Raw genomic sequence first — 16,006 nt, 5'->3', positions numbered from 1 at the left:
TTACACCAAGATGAGTTGTGCAATTGATTCTCTGGAGGGAAGGGATGCCATCCAGAGGGACCTTCATAGGCTTCAGGAGTGAGCCTGTGTGAACCTCATGAAGTTCAACAAGGACAAGTGCAAGGTCCTGCAAGGGTGTTGGCAAATCTCCAATATCAATACAGACTGGAATATTCAGAGCAGCCCTATGGATAAGGACTCAGGGATATTGGTGGGTAACAAATTAGGTAAGAGTGGGCAATGTGCACTTGCAGCCCAGAAAGCCATCACATCCTGGGCTTCATCAAAAAAATTGTGGCCAGCAGGTCAAGGGAGGTGATTCTCGCACTCAGCTCTAGTGAGACCCCACTTGGAGTACTGCATCCGGCTCTGGGGTCCTCAGCACAAGGAAGACATAGACCTGTTAAAGCAGGTCCAGAGGAGGACCACAAAGATGATCAGAGGGCTGGAGCACCTTTCCTATAAGGAAGAGCTGAGAGAGTTGGGGTTGTTCAGCCTGGAGAAGAGAAGGCTCTAGGGAGACCTTATAGCAGCCTTTCATTATACAGGAAAGAAGAAGAGAGTCTCTTTGTTTACACCTGCAGTGACATGTCAAGGGGTAATGGTTTTAAACTGCGAGTAGATTTAGATTGGACACAAGGAAGTCAATATTTATGATAAGAGTGGCGAGACACTGGAACAGGTTGCCCAGAGAAGTTGTGGATGCCCCCTTGTTGGAAGTTTTCAAGGTCAGGTTGGATGAGGCTTGAGCAACTTGGTCTAATGAAAGATGTCCCTGCCCATGGCAAGGGAGGTTGAATCAGATGATCTTGGTCCCTTTCAAATCAATTCTTTCTATTACTCTACAAGTCTCTTCTATGATTTGAATTTGGATAAGAGTTTAGGGTTAGAAGGTTTAGGGTTTGGCTGAGAAACAGGGATTAGGACTAGGATTAGTGTTAAGGTTAGGGGAAAACATATAAAATCATTGCTTTTGAAGCACAGAAACACAGGTTGTGGTTATTTGACCTGACTGGAAATTGCCCGGTTTAGAGCGGAGGGGGGAGGGTGAGGGGAATGGGAAAGTAGAGGAGATTAATTCAGAGAGGAAATAACCGACTGTGGTATCAAGTCTAGAAAGGAGCTATATAAGTAACAGAAAATATATAAAACCCCTCAGTAATGAGAGATCTGAGAAGGCTAACCTAGTATTCAAATGGAAATGGACATTTGAAAATTCCCTAGAAATGCCACAGCACTGAAGAACTTGCCATTTATTTTTTTCTTTTTTTCTTATTTTCTGCTTTTAAAGTTATAGCAAGTTCATATTGCCTAGACTGACTTGTTTATTTTGTAATTGTTATTTGCATATAAATGATTAACTGGAATATGAAGCATGAAAAATGTTGATATTAATCTGAGTATACATGTTCTTTTGCCAGCTTTCAACACATTGCCTAAGTAAAATTTTAAAAGTACATTTATACAAATTCTTGTACTGCATCTCTTCCCTGATTACCTAGTCCTTTTTAATTAAGTGCTTAATCATAAGATAGAGGTTTCTAAATGGATAACAGATATAAATAATATAACTGAGCAAATTAAAGAAGCCACAATGAAGATCTACAGCATAGCTAACGAGACAAACTTAAAATAAAGTTTTGCAGTGTTAATTTCTATCTCTCTCACTAGAAACAGAGTTGAAACACATCTCATTCTATTCTACTTTTTGTGAAGCCATCAGTATTTTAAAAATATTTCTAAGCTTGATGGCTAAAGACTAAGATGGTAGAGTCAGGCAAACAGCTTACATTTTCTTCCTGCCCTCAGTACTCCAGAAAGGAAATGCTCACCACTCCGAAAGAAGTGCTCTGTTGACATCCATCTGGTAGAACACAGAGGAGGTAGATAGGATTGATAAGCAGGCAAGGCTAAACCATGACTGTTTCAACTTAAAATAGGTGGGGGAAAAAAACCCATGTATTAGTGTAGAAAAGTCTAGGCCACTTAATTTAATCTCAGTGTGCTCTGTTGAGAAGTCACCCTGAACTCAAGCAACAGCTTTGAGCACTGGAGTGCCATAGTTGGGTTCTGAAAACAAAAAGTAGAAGGTTTTTTAGTATATTTATAAAAAAAAAGGAAAAGTAGTATCTTCAGAAAACTTTGAAACTATTCAGTTCCTTAAGTTATCTGTGTTCTTGTAAGAGCTGACATAAGAAAGAAACATCAACAACAGTCATGGAATTGCTTTCACTGGCTATCAGCTGGTAAGGACTGCTGTGTGAAATGTTGGGATACACCACTTGAACTATTCCAGCCTCTGCATAAACCCCTGCACATTATGCACTAAGCTGAAATAATGCCAGGCAAATGGAGCTTGTCTGCACAAGCTACCCAGTCTGATAGAGAATGCCTTTCTCTAAACACTCCCAGTTGGCCAGCCCTTTCTGGGTGGCCTGGCTAATAATGGGTAAGTGGAAAGGCCCGAGAGAAAGCTTAGTTTGCTCTGCTTTCTTACACTGACTGTTGCTTTCCTCCCTCACCATGGCTTCATGTTGGGCATAGTTCTGCACCCAATGGTAGTGTGGGGGCCTATCCCCTGCCATGGGCTGATGGTGTCTGCTATAAGGGGTCCCTTGGATTTGAAGAAGAAAATTCTTCGAGACATCGGGGGCGGGACCAATACAGATGAATTTAGACATATGTGCTGGGAGTGCCAAGAGGTTTTGCTTTGAGGTGAGCTTTTCAGCTTTGCCTGCGAGAACCGCTGCTGCAGAGAGAAGTCAGCCAGTGCAAGGCCGCAGGGGCCTGCCCGCCGCCACTGCGCATCCAAAACCGCATGCACTGCCCTCTGCCTGCGAGGAACTGTTCCGCCAGAGCACTCTCCCTCTCTGACCGCCTTCTGCCCGGGCCCGCCCCCAGCCGTGCCGTCAGCGGCGGGTGGTGCTGCCGCGGCGAGCGGGGGTCGCGCCGCCATGCGATTTCGGGCAAAGATTGTGGATCTCGCCTGCCTCAACAACTTCAGCCGTGAGTATGGCAGGTCAGGCTGAAGGGCGGCAATGCCTTGCTAAGCGGCTGGCTTCGGCTTTCCCGGGCAAAGGGGAGAGGAAGGGAGGTGAGGACCGGGCCGCGGGCCCAGAGGCCTTTCCTGGGAGGCGGCAGCATGAGGCGCTTTCATTTGCCCCGAGGTGTTTGAGAGTTTCCGCAGCAGCACGAGCTGCATTTTTGGAGACTGAGGGTTTCTCCCCTGTCCCGCAGGGACCGGGGTGTGTGGAGCGGTCACCTCTGTAACGTCCCCCTCCCTCCCTCCGGCAGGTGTAATTAACACAATCTCCAAGTTAACCAAGACGTGCACCCTGCGCCTTACTGTCTGCAAGTTGTATTTCATCCTCTCCGATAAAGTAGCAAATGGAGGCGCGAGTATGTGGTGTGAGCTGTGCCAGGTGAGCCCAGGGAAGTTCAAAAATCACATGGTGTTGAAAACCAGAGCATGCAGTTAGGTTTGGTGTATGAGGCATTTCTTGCAGCCCTCACCTGAGGTGTGCCAGATCTCTTAATGCCTGTCTGGTCACAGGCGTTTCAGGTTAGATATCCTCTTTGTCTCAATTGTCACTTCAACTGTAAAGCTTTGGTGTGTGCTGGCCCACATGGGCCTGCCCAAAACTGGAAACAGGAAAGCGTAACTCACTGTTTTGTAGACTGATACGTGTTAGACGAGAAAATAAATAGATTTAGAGCCTGAAGCAATGAGCCTTCATGCTTATGCAGCCTGTTTTGATTCCAGCAGATGATGCCAGGCAGAGGAGAGTTTCCTGTTGTTCCTGTGCAGTTCTAGGCTTAAGGTCTGATGGATAAAACTTGCCCCTCTCATTTGCTTTATTTTATTTCCCAACTTTCAAAAATTGTAGGGGAATTTCTTCGATGAATTTCAGATGGAAGGAGTAGCTGCAGAGCACAATGAAATCTATTTAGAGTTGGTGCCTGAGAACCTGTCAAGAGCATTAAAAACTGCCCACAGTGCTAAGGCAGTGAAGATCAAGCTGACTAATAAACACTGTCCTTGTCTCAGAGTTGCTGTGGAGTTAGTAAGTGCAACCATGTTTTTATGTTCATTATTAAGAAAAATTAATTCTTTAAAGTTGTGCTTTTCCTAAGATCAAATGATAATCTTTAGTGTAATTCTAGAAAACTGAAAAAAAATTGTGCTATTTTCCGTTTCACTAGCCTTTCTTGCCATTATGGTTGGTAGCACACAGAACCAGCTTTGTATTTTCCAAAAGGCAAGGGGGAGGAAGAATGAAAGCTATGCGATTGAAACAACTTTTTCTAATGTCTTCTTCTTTCCATTACTTCATTCTCTATATTTTCTGTGGATTATTGCCTTTTTATTGAAGCCATTAGGTTTCAGTGTAGTGTTTGGCTCTAGTGTTTTGCATTTGATTATCCTGACATTGCATTTCAAACTGCTGTCTTCTGATGTTTTTGTTGTTGTTGGTAACACCACTGATTCACCTCTTCAGGTCTAAGGATATCTTTTATATATATATATATATATATACATACATATATACATACATATATATATATATACTTACGAATGATACCTCAGAAACCTTTCCTCATTCAAAAGGGAAGTCCTCTTTAGAGCATATTGAGAGGAACCTAGGGAAAACTGGAACTGATGTCTGGGACACGTAGTTACTGCCCACAGTGGGTCTGAAAGCTTTAAATTTGGAATTCAAGTCCTGTTTTTAACTGCAAGAGCATCATCTCTTTCCCTCAAGCCATCCTTATCAAGCAGCAGTAGGATTGTGACACATGACATTCCTGTGGGGGTTATTCCCAGAAGAATATGGAATGACTTCAGAGAGCCCACTATGCCAGACTTTGATGTAAGCCTCTGTTTTTATATTCTGTATGGAAAGGGGAGGTTGCAATTGGAATGCTACTGCTACAGAGTATACTGCTGGGATTTGGAAAGGAATTGAAAAGAAAGAGGGAAAACTGGAGGCTACAGATTTGGAGAGGGATGGAACATGGCTTCTGTCTTGACAAGAGAATCCAGAACTTGTGAAAACAGAGCAGATAGTTACCAGTTTTTTTCTGTGATATTCAGAGTGGAGGAAGGGAGGAGCAAAGGACTTGCATGTCTCTAGAGTGGAATGTCTCTAAACCACACAGTTTTAGGCTGTTTCAGCTGTTTCAGCACCAAATGGCCCAAATAATCTGTTCTTTCTGAAATTCATGGCCTACCTGGCAGAGTTAGAGATATGTGTGTTTCCGCCTTTTAGATTTTTAGATATCATCTCTATGTCTTTTGTGACTTTTAGCAGAGTTGCAAGGAAAGGTCTTTGTGGAAATGTGCTCCTATTTGAGGTTGTGGATGCCTGTTACCTCTAAGTTAAGAGTATTTAAATTTTGAAGACATACAACTGAGTAGAAACTTGAAGAATTTTGTTCTGTTATTTCAGATTTACACTGCTGCAGTTCCAGAAATGAATGCAGTATCATGGGAATCTTTTTCTTTCCTTTCTGGCTATAGTTATTAACTACTTAGTTATACAGGTGTACGTTCATGTGAGCATCTGACCTGCAAAAACCTGTCTCTATTTTGAACACGGATTTGGAACATTATGTCTGAAGCAATTGCTAGAGTGCAGTTGCCTGTTGGTATAATGGGAAAGAGTTCCTCCATTCTGAGACATTTGCTGATTTCAGATAAATATTGTGCATCCTGCAAGCCATAGATAATTCAGTCCAAACTAAGATAGAATTGAAAGGAAAAATAAATGTGTCACATCCCAGACACACATGAAAAACTTGTGCAAATGAAGTTTTTATGTCTTTCTAGGTCAGTATTTACCTACCAGTGCTGAAAACAATGAAGAGTGTTGTGGAAAGAATGAAGAATCTCAGCAATTTCATTGTAAGTTAAGGCACTTCAAATATGTATGCTACAGACCTTACTTCATCAGGGACATAACATTTCACTGTTGCCTAAACTGGTGACACCACATTATATCTTATTTTGGGATGAGACAGACATTGAAATCAAGGCACCTGAAGACTATGTGAAGTTGAAGAGAATGATGGGATTTATTTTAGGATTTACACTGAAGAGCTTCGCAGAAAGTGATACTCTTTGTACTGAACTCTTGAAAGAACATGGCATCGTGTTGCTACAAGCCATCTTTGTAGCTGATAAGAATTTACAGTCCTTCAGGAAGCTGGCTAGAGACTTTCCAGGTGACTTCATTAAAGAAACGAAGAGTGAGTCTTGGGTTAGGTGTGTGTGTGAATGAACTTTAGGTAAACTTGAGGTAGGATTTAAAGGAAATTCTGCTAATAGCTCCTGGATGACAGACTGTGCTTTAGGCTCTGACATAGTGAGTTTCCAGTCTACTCTGGGTTTCTGGAGTCCTGGAGTGCCTTCCATCAAAAGAACCCCTCTGCAGTTGGACATAAAAAGGCTTTGGGTTTTTTATTTAGTTGTTTTTGCTCACAGTCACCAGAACTGATTAACATGGAAGTTAGTAAGTGTAGAGCTTTGAAATAGTTTGGTTTTGGTGCTGTTTATACCAGTTTTGATAAATAGGACATTTTCTGTTAACTGACAATCCTGAAATTGGGACAGTCTCAGTTTTCCAGACTTGGAAGAGTTGAGAGATTACCCTGGGTTTCTGGCAGTTTTGCAAGTGGCAGTCATCCTGAAAATACACTTGAAACTCTTATTCTTTATCAGTCTTTTGGGGGACTTAATTTTTGCTTTCTTCCCCCATGTCCTCAATGGAAATGCCTACACAAAATTAAGCACAGGGCTTTGTTTCCAGAGCTAAGGATCTTTTCTCACATTGGATAGCTGTATGATGGGATTGAATTTAGTGTTCAGCAGCACTCAGAAGAGGTAGTGTATCAACACTGGGCATACCCACTTTACTAAGTGCCTTGCTTTCATGTTATTAAAGAACAAAAACATCAGTTATCACAATTATTTTTGCTAGATGCATCCTGGTAATAAAACTGGTCAAGATCAGTGCTGCAAAATGGGTTTTTAGAAGTAATTTCAGATAGTTGGCCCATTGTTTGGGAGCTTGGCATCTCCATTCTATAGGAGATTTTGGTTGTGATGCATCTTTTTAAAAATTATTGAGAATTCTTCTAATCACAGAAATGAAGTGCTTAGTTATGCTTTAGGAATCCTCTGATCTGCTTGGGATTTGCCTAAGGTCATGTGTAGTCTCCTTCTGGCTGGACACTTGGTTAGGATGGAATTTGAAAGCTTTCAGCACTCTTCCAGGATTTCTAGTGGTTCAGCGTCCTTCTTAGAGTTACTGGTCTGATGCAGTGGTTGTCTTTAAGTTTTCTAAAGCAGCTCTGTAACTGCATGGTGCATCCCATATTCTGTGCGTGTCGTACAGACTGTGAGGTGCCTTTCTATTTGTGGAAATGCTGAATGGAAATGCAGGAATTCTTGCGTTTCTTCAGATTCAGCTTCTCATTTCTAAAGCCTTTTTATCAGCACATGAATTTCCCAAAGTGAATACTTGTTCTAAAAGTACTGGAGGGCAAGTAAATTTCTTTCTTTTCATAATTTCTGAGAGTTTGGTCTCGGATAATTCATACAGGAAGGATGAGAAATACACTTTGTAGCTGAACATTTGAATGTTCAAACCTGCACTGAAGTGCTTCTGGAAGCTTGTATTTCAACAAAACTGAACTGTATTCTTCTGTAATTCTGCAGTGTAAAAGTGGGTTGCCTAAAATCGAGATTGATTGTGTTGCAGGTGATTGAAGCAAACTTGAGTGGAGAAATGAACTTGAAAATAGAAACTGACTTAGTATCTGTAACAACACATTTTAAAGACCTGGGAAATCCTCCCTGGGGTATGTTTCTCTGTTTGCTACCTCTTGTGTGTTGATTATAACAGTACTTACTTTTTATTCTTTAGAAAATAGCATCAAGTACTTTAAAGTCTTCAAATGAAATCTTAAAAGAAAATGTGGCCTATGGCTGTTTCATGTTTAGAGGGGTGGGAAATCTCTTCCAATATTGTTGACAGCTTTGTAGGAAAACTCAGCTTTCTTTTCCTTGCACTGCTGTTTCTGAAAAACAAGCCAGTTTAGTTCCAATGCTTCAGCAGTTTTCAGTTGGGTCCCTGTATGTGTTGAAACTCCTTATGTAAGTGTTGTGTTCTTATGCTTTTAGCATCAGAAGATGGGTGTCAAAGTTCTGTTCAAGGTAGAGATCTGGAAAGTGTGGCTGAGGCACGCATAGACATCAAGAAGCTGCAGCAGCTGCTTGCTGGACAGCAGGTCAATCCTACAAAAGCATTGTGCAGTAAGTTCAGCAGCTCTGTTTGCAAACTCCAAGGAGGGATGTTTGCTGTACTTGTAGTCTCAGCAGAACAGCATATCCTCTCTTTTGTCTGTTTAAAACTCGACTATTTTTATTGTACCTGATGACTTTTAATATTTATATTTTTAGGCAGTAAGCTTCAGACTTAAGGCATTTGGGGAAGAAAAAAAAATAAAATAAGTCAAGCCCTTTTATCAAGTTGAATAATCAGACTGACAAATCATGGGTGTCTTCTTGTCTTTGTTTTGAAGTTGTTATTTTTATTATTATTTTGAGGTATTATTTTTTGGAAGTCTTAAAGTCCTTAGGTTCTAGTGGAGAAACTGGAATTTACTGTCATGTGTTTTTTTTTTTTTCCCCTTTGGATGCCTTCTTACATTGATTCTAATACCAAAATGCTTTTTATACAGCTTGTGTTTCTAGTCATAGAAACAGTATGTACTTTATAGCAGAAGGCTATGCAGGGGTCTATATTCTCTTTTAATAACTCGATATGCTTTTCCTGATAACATCTGTGTATTATCGTTTAGTGCAGATGCTAAGAATTTCCCAAGGAAGATTTAAATAATGGGTATAACATTATAAACCTATACCTATTACATATTTGCTTTTTGATATCAGCTTTCATAGACTATTAATGCTTCCTAAACCCTCAAGGACCTGAATATATCTAGTCATCCTTCTGTCAGAAGTGGTAAAAGCATCGTATTCTTATGGTGGCATTCTGTAGAAGATGTAAGTATTTTTCCTGCTTTAGGATGGATTTGTTTTTTATTCTTTTTCTCTTTTACAGATATTGTAAGTAAAAGAATTGTCCACTTCATCTTGCTGCATGAAGATGTTTCACTTCAGTATTTTATTCCAGCACTTGCCTGAATATTTTGGAATCTTGAGCATTTTCCAACCTGAGCCCTTTTCCATGAAGTCTGAAATCTTTCCTGAATTGCTGGAGTATTTTCACATGATACACTGTTAGAAGCAGCCATCAGATGGACATTATTTCAGTATATATGAAATTATTCATAATACCTCCTCATCCAGAAAGCCGTTTTGGAAAGGTGTACCTCTGGGAAGCTGGCATATTGCAGTCTTAAGGGAAACAAAACTGAAATTTGAATGTGCTTTTGGGATGCTTTGAGCTATGGGGATGGCAATGAAGTATTTTGGTTTTGTCAAAAAACATAAAGCTCCATCTCTGGAGCTGCTGCTGTGTGTATTTGGTATTGGGCAATGCAGCTTCAAGTTAAGAGGTCTCTAAGCAAGCCATCATACTTCCATGGAGCAGGAGAGCCCTCTGGAGGGTTTGCAGATTGGTATTTGCCTAAACAGGTACACACAGCCCTCCTGAAGTGGTACTAAATTGAATTCTGTTCCAGTAGCGATGTATGTGAACTCGATGCTGTTAAATGCTGTGCAGCAGAAATCTGACTGCCAGCAAGTAACAAGATATAACAGATGCTAAGGAGCACCAACAGTTCAGCAGCATCTCTTTTTACCTGGTTGTATCTTTTGATCTGACTTGCTCCAACATAACTCAGTAGCTCTGTGCTTACTCTTTGTTTAGCTCTTGGCCTAAGAGGATGAGCTAAACAGTCTGGATTACTTTGCTAATGTGGCAGTGAAAATCTGTGTACAAAATGAAGGTCATATGAGGACATGCATGAACACGGCAATTGGTGTGAAATAAAGGGCAAGTTATCTGTGAATCACATTGTTTTCCCTCTTCAGATGGAAAGCATTGTACAATATGTGTTGTCATGGTGTCAGACATGGTGAGATTGCATCTAGGCTCTCATGCCAAGCAGCCAAGAGCAAGACTTAAGTCTCATTCATGGGAGTACTGCCCCTTCTTCTACTTCCTGGTTATCTTATGAGGTCTTTTCCTCCTTATTCCATGTGTGATTTGTTTGTTATCTGGACATGTTCCATATAGCTTTTAGTTGTTTTAGAAATAGTGAGTGAGTTTTTGCTGCCAAATGTGACTGGGAGTTTCTACTGGGAAGTAACTTGTCATGGTCAGAAGTGCTGGGGTTTTGGTTGTTTGGTTTTTTTTCTTTTTTTTTCAAAGGGCATTGAGGGTAAGGGAGCAATGAATCTTTTGTTCTTGCAGATGCAAAGGGTCAGGAGAAGGCTGAAAGAGAGGTAGTGGTCTGGAGATCTTACGCTTCTTTGCCTTCTTTCACTATTATCATCAGACTAACCAGGAGGCATCTTCCAAATGCTGTTAGTTTTCATGGGCAGCTTCAATTGCGCCAAAAATCTGTGTAAGATCAAAGTAGGTGTACTCCAGCTTACAGGAATTGCATGGTAAGAGGTATGTGGTAAATATTCCTGGTTTTTTTCCTGGGGAGAGGGAAAAAACTATCAGAATGCGATACAGAACATGCACTGTGACGGTAGGCTTTGAAATGTTTGCATTTCTGTTTGAAAAATATGTGTATAATATAACCTGATGGAAATTACTTTTTCTGGTATAGTATAAAAACTAGTAATAATGACCTCTGTGCAGGCTTTGCAATTGGTAGTTTTAAAAGTGATTAGAAGTTATAATCACAAGAAACTGGTTGCCCTTTTTTTTTTTAAAATAAATAAATAAATAAATATGAGAGTAATGCTGGTACATGTCAAGAGTATGCAGTGACATGTCCATTTCATATTCTGGAGGGGAGGAGGCTAGACAGAGCAACAGAGATGTAGTTTCTCCAGCCCCAGTACTTTCTTACCCTCCTCGTCGATAAGTACAGCACATGGATACAGCTCAGACCTGCCATCCAGTTGACCATCCTGATCAGAGGGAAAAATACTACTTATTCAGGTTTAAACCAGCTGTCAACTGTGAACCAGTCATCAGAGCCCTGAGGACAGTATTGGGCCTTAATGGCCCTAACCAGTCTCACCAGGGAGACTGCCCCCATCCATGGGCCCACAGCTGGTGTTTCAACTCTGACTGTGTCATCCTGTACTCCCCTAAACTATGCCTGGGCCCAGCCCTATGGGCGTTTGGATTTCCTGGATTGGCTTCAGATGGGAGTTGTTGCTCTCACCACGGTTCTGCCTGCCTGGTTTATGAGCCTGTGCCCCAGTTTTACGGGTGCTGCCTAGCCTGCATTGTGGCCATCCTCTGCTTCTGGCTTCCTCAGTCCTGGGACAGCCTCACTTCCTGCTCCCTAACACCAATAATGAGAAAAACTATTTGTCATTATCAGCCCTGGTTGGTTCCACATGGTGAACCAATTGTTTTATGCCAAAAAATTATTGTTGTTGCTTAAGCCACCAAGACAAAAAGGTTTGGAGCTGCTGATGGGTCTAGAAAATAACTAAGACAATTCACCTTCTCTTCAACACTTTGTTCTCTGAACACACATTTCTATTACAGGATGTAATCTGATTACCACCTTCAGCAGCTCTGGCTCAGGACTTCTGCACAGCTACTGGAGCCTAGTCTAAGGTACCTGTGTACCAGGACTGTGTTTACCCTGGGCTGCGTGATGTAGTTGCCACTTTCCCACTTGCTGGTTCATCTGGAAGTGAAGCTGAGCTTTTGTCTCAGAGACACGTACAGACATGCACACAGGACACTGACATGGCTACTTACAGGCTGCCACAGACAGCTGCATCTTTAGCTGCATCTACCTACAGGACCTATGTTAAACAAGCCCAGGTGGCCACATCCCTTTCCTCCCCTTTGTCTGGCAAAGGCAGAAGGGCCGTAATGCAGGCACGCACACAATGCTCTCTAGGTTCACAAGCACATGTTCATAGATTCCTCGAGTACTGGCACTGTGTGCCTAGCACCCCTGCACAGATCCTGGCTCTCTTACCTGCCCTATTGGTCCCTTATTCACTGTCTTGTCCAGGCTGGTGCTCACTAGCAACGTTCACGCTCTCGTCCCACAGGCATCCCATACTCTGAATATAATCACAGACCCTTCACCTGCCTAATACCCCAGCCTGCCCCAAGCCCTCATGCTCACTGGCTCATCCAGCTTTGAGTTTGGTAGCAAATGCTCACCCCAAGCACACCTAGTTTGGGGAACGCAGACATTTGACCTGCATCATCCAGCACAAGGTACGTGGGCATGAGGTACATCACCTACAGTTCGGCTCTAGCTACAAGTACTAAGCTCCACACCTGCCTCAGTCATGGCAGTTCCATGCAGTACTTGGTATTTGGGACACACACCAGTGGCTGGTGGCTGGAACCCCCACATTCGCTCCAGTAGCTGACACCACAGCCCTGAGGCACTTACACCTCCAGTCTGATTCTAGCAGCTGGCACCAATCTCACTCATGCTGATCCCATCTGTAGCTGGCACCTAATCCTTGCAGCACATAGACACACAGGAAGGAGAGTGAGGTAGGCTATCCAGAGATAAGGAAGAAAGGAGTTAATGAGAAGATAGAATAGATTTGCAGTGATGAGTATGTTGACTGACTGCATTTATAGGGCTTTCTGCCTACTCTCCCTTTGTTCCTCTCAGCTCTCTCTTGCCCTGCACATTGCCTCATCAGTTGTCATATTTCCACCCACTCCCTCCAACATGCCGGCCCCTGAGGTTTGCATCTTTATAATTTGCAGCGTTCCATTTTGCCTGTGTTGTGAGTTTCCAGCACAGAGTGGCTGGAAAGCAACCAGGCAGAAAGGGACCTGGGGGTACTAATTGACAGGAAGCTCAACATGAGCCAACAGTGTGCCCAGGTGGCCAAGAAGGCCAATGGGATCTTGTCCTGTATCAAAAATAGCGTGGCCAGCAGAACCAGGGAAGTGATCCTTGCCCTGTACTCTGCATTGGTGAGGCCACACCTTGAGTATTGTGTTCAGTTCTGGGCCCCTCAGTTCAGGAAGGACATTGAGGTGCTGGAGCGGGTCCAGAGAAGAGCAACAAGGCTGGTGAAGGGACTGGAGCATAAGTCCTATGGGGAGAGGCTGAGGGAGCTTGGGGTTGTTTAGCCTGGAGAAGAGGAGGCTCAGAGGTGACCTCATCACCGTCTATAACTACCTGAAGGGAAGTTCTAGCCAGGTGGGGGTTGGTCTCTTCTCTCAGGCACTCAGCAATAGGACAAGGGGGCACGGGCTTAAGCTCCGCCAGGGGAAATTTAAGTTGGATATCAGGAGAAAATTCTTTACAGAGAGAGTAATCAGGCATTGGAATGGGCTGCCCAGAGAGGTGGTGGATTCACCATCCCTGGAGATTTTTAAACGCAGATTGGACGTGGCACTGAGTGCCATGATCTAGTAAATGGACTGGAATTGGACAAAGGGTTGGACTCGATGATCTCAGAGGTCTTTTCCAACCCAATCGATTCTATGATTCTATTCTATGATTCTATTGACCTTGATAAGCAGCTACTCAATCACTCACACCTGGTGGGATAGGGGAGAGAATCAGAAGGCTAAAAGTGAAAAAACTCTTGGGTTGAGATAAAGCAGTTTAATAGGTACAGCAAAAGCTGTATGTGCAAGCAAAGCAAAGTATAGAATTCATTCAGTACTTCCCATGAACAGGCAGGTGTTTAACCATTCCTAGGAAAGCAGGGCTCCATCATGTGTAACGCTCACTTGGGAAGACAGACTGCATAACTCCAAATTCCCTCCCTTTTCTTCTGCTTTTCTCTGAGGTGAACACAATGCTGTATGATATGGGATATCTCTTTGGTCAGTTGGGGTTAGCTGTCTTAGCTGTGTCCTCTACCAACTACTTGTGCACCCTCAGCCTATTGGCTGGTGGGGCAGTGTGAGAGTAATGCCTTGACACTGTTAAGTGGTGCTCAGCAAAAACAAACCCATCCCTGTATTATCAAGAGTGTTTTGGTCACAAATCCAGAATATAGCACCATATGAGCTACTATGAAGAAGACTAATTCTGTCCCAAACAAAGCCAATGTAACCTGCCATTTCTTGGTAACCCAACAATTATTGTGAATAACCAGATGTTTTTGGCTCTATTTTATTCTGGTTACTGTCTTTGTTAATGGTAATTAATCAGGGTTTATATTTGTGTGTTTGTCTCCTTCCTTTTCTTTTTATCATCCAATATAGGATGTGATAATCAAATAACCTTGGAATAAACATTGTGACACTCCCACATACTCTGCCTCTTATAATATTTCCATCAATTTTGTGTCCCTTGATGTTCTTTTTTACAGTTTCCTCCTCTTCTTTTTTTTTTTTTTTTGCATGGTGTGGAAATTTACTTATAACCTTCTCTTGTTTTCCTTGCTTTCTGGTTACACACTACATTACTGATCCTTATTTTAATGCTGCTTTTGACAAAGCCCTTGCATAGAGTCTGATTTTTTTTAAGGCCACAGGAATTCAAAAGGAGTGAAATTATGATTAGAAAGAGAAAACAATAGAAGGTACTCTGCATTCCTAAGAAAAACAAAGCTGGAAACAAGCAATGGACCTCAGTTAACACTTGTGACAGGGTGAGATTTTTTTTGTAGTCTTTCTTAAATGACAGTTCTCAAATGGGCACAGGGCAGTGACTAAATGTAAGACTGAAATTGTTTCAACTTCGTAAGCTATGGAAATAATATTGTATCTAGAACAAGCATCATAAATGACCCAGTTCAAATAATTTAGACACAGACTGTGGTATGCTGAACTCAGCTGAGATTAGGTGGCTAAATAGCTTACGTGATCTGGACTTCAGCATCTCTATGTTCAGTGCTTCATATGTAAAACAATAATCTTCCTACTATACAGCTGGGTGCAATATGGGGCAAATAAATGCATGAAGAATTTCTGGTGCATTTGGCTTCTCTGATAGAAGCTTAAATCTAAATTCTGGCTTTTGTAGGTATTATGTGGAGTATTTCATAGGTATTTATGTCAGGGAAACAAACTTTGTTAGCCTGTGTGGGCTGGTACCATAAATGTTTGGCTCTCCTTTCCCTAGAATGGGAGGATGTGTGTGTTCAACTCCTAGTTATTTAATAAGTAATCTCTCACTTTGTGATGTACTATTGATGATAATCTTAAGCACAATTTATTGCAGTTCACTAGAAGAATATTGGATTTCCCCACTTTTCAAACCAGGTTGTTGGATTTTCCTTATCCTTAACAGATTTAAAGACTGTATTTTATGAACTTGTATGGTTTACTGTCACGCCATTTTAACTATGGAAGATGTCAAATTGGAGCTGATTGCCTTCTACAATGGCTGGCTGGATAGATGAGGGGAGAGCAGTGGATGTCATCTACCTGGGCTTCAGCAAGGCTTTTGACACTGTCACCCATGATATCGTGATAGGCAAACTCAGGAAATGCGGGCTGGATGGTTAGGTGAGTTGAGAACAGATTGCATGGCAGGTCTCAGAGGGTTGTGATCATTGGCACAGGGTCTAGTTGGCGGCCTGTCACTAGTGATGTCCTCCAGGGAGAAGTACTGGATCCAGGAGGGCTGATACCCCAGAGTTCTGTACTGCCATTTTCTCAACAGGTTGAAGAGATGGGCAGAGAGAACCATCTGAAATTCATCAAAGGCAAGTGCAAGGTCCTGCACTGGGGAGGAATAGCCCCAGGCACCAGGACAGACTGGGGGCTGTTCTGCTGGAAAGCAGCTCTGCAGAGAAGGACCTGGGGGTCCTGGTGGGCAACAGGCTGTCCACAAGCCAGAGGTATGTCCTTGTGGCAAAAGACCAATGGTATCCTGGGGTGTATTAGGA

General features: G+C 42.3%; 1 protein-coding gene across 6 annotated transcripts; it reads left to right on the top strand.

Annotated features, from left to right (window-relative positions):
- The first annotated feature begins 2,877 nt into the window (after nucleotides 1–2,877).
- On the top strand, nucleotides 2,878–10,938 carry HUS1 (HUS1 checkpoint clamp component). 6 transcript variants are annotated; one of them, XM_032690651.1, is made up of 9 exons: nucleotides 2,894–3,094; nucleotides 3,295–3,422; nucleotides 3,888–4,064; nucleotides 4,764–4,871; nucleotides 5,831–5,905; nucleotides 7,764–7,863; nucleotides 8,186–8,317; nucleotides 9,129–9,133; nucleotides 10,446–10,938. In XM_032690651.1, exons 1-9 carry the CDS (start codon nucleotides 3,013–3,015, stop codon nucleotides 10,479–10,481), a joined length of 843 nt encoding a protein of 280 aa, XP_032546542.1. In that variant the 5' UTR covers nucleotides 2,894–3,012; the 3' UTR covers nucleotides 10,482–10,938. The 6 variants fall into 6 exon arrangements, with proteins under 6 accessions (XP_032546534.1, XP_032546542.1, XP_032546570.1 ...); XM_032690643.1 differs by having other exon boundaries at nucleotides 2,878–3,006; nucleotides 9,129–10,936; XM_032690635.1 differs by having other exon boundaries at nucleotides 2,896–3,094; nucleotides 9,129–10,936.
- The last annotated feature ends 5,068 nt before the right edge of the window (nucleotides 10,939–16,006 follow it).

The sequence above is a fragment of the Chiroxiphia lanceolata genome, chromosome 1 (assembly GCF_009829145.1).
Source record: "Chiroxiphia lanceolata isolate bChiLan1 chromosome 1, bChiLan1.pri, whole genome shotgun sequence".
Classification (NCBI taxonomy): Eukaryota; Metazoa; Chordata; class Aves; order Passeriformes; family Pipridae; genus Chiroxiphia; species Chiroxiphia lanceolata.
Note: the sequence above shows the minus strand (reverse complement) of the source record. Positions and strands in the feature narration are given on the sequence as shown.

Coding starts and splice junctions, on each gene's coding strand:
- HUS1 (XM_032690635.1), top strand. CDS start 3,013: ATGGCAGGTCAGGCTGAAGGGCGGCAATGCCTTGCTAAGCGGCTGGCT. Junction 3,095..3,294: donor CAAAGGGGAGAGGAAGGGAG/GTGAGGACCGGG, acceptor TCCCTCCGGCAG/GTGTAATTAACACAATCTCC. Junction 7,864..8,185: donor CCTGGGAAATCCTCCCTGGG/GTATGTTTCTCT, acceptor TTATGCTTTTAG/CATCAGAAGATGGGTGTCAA.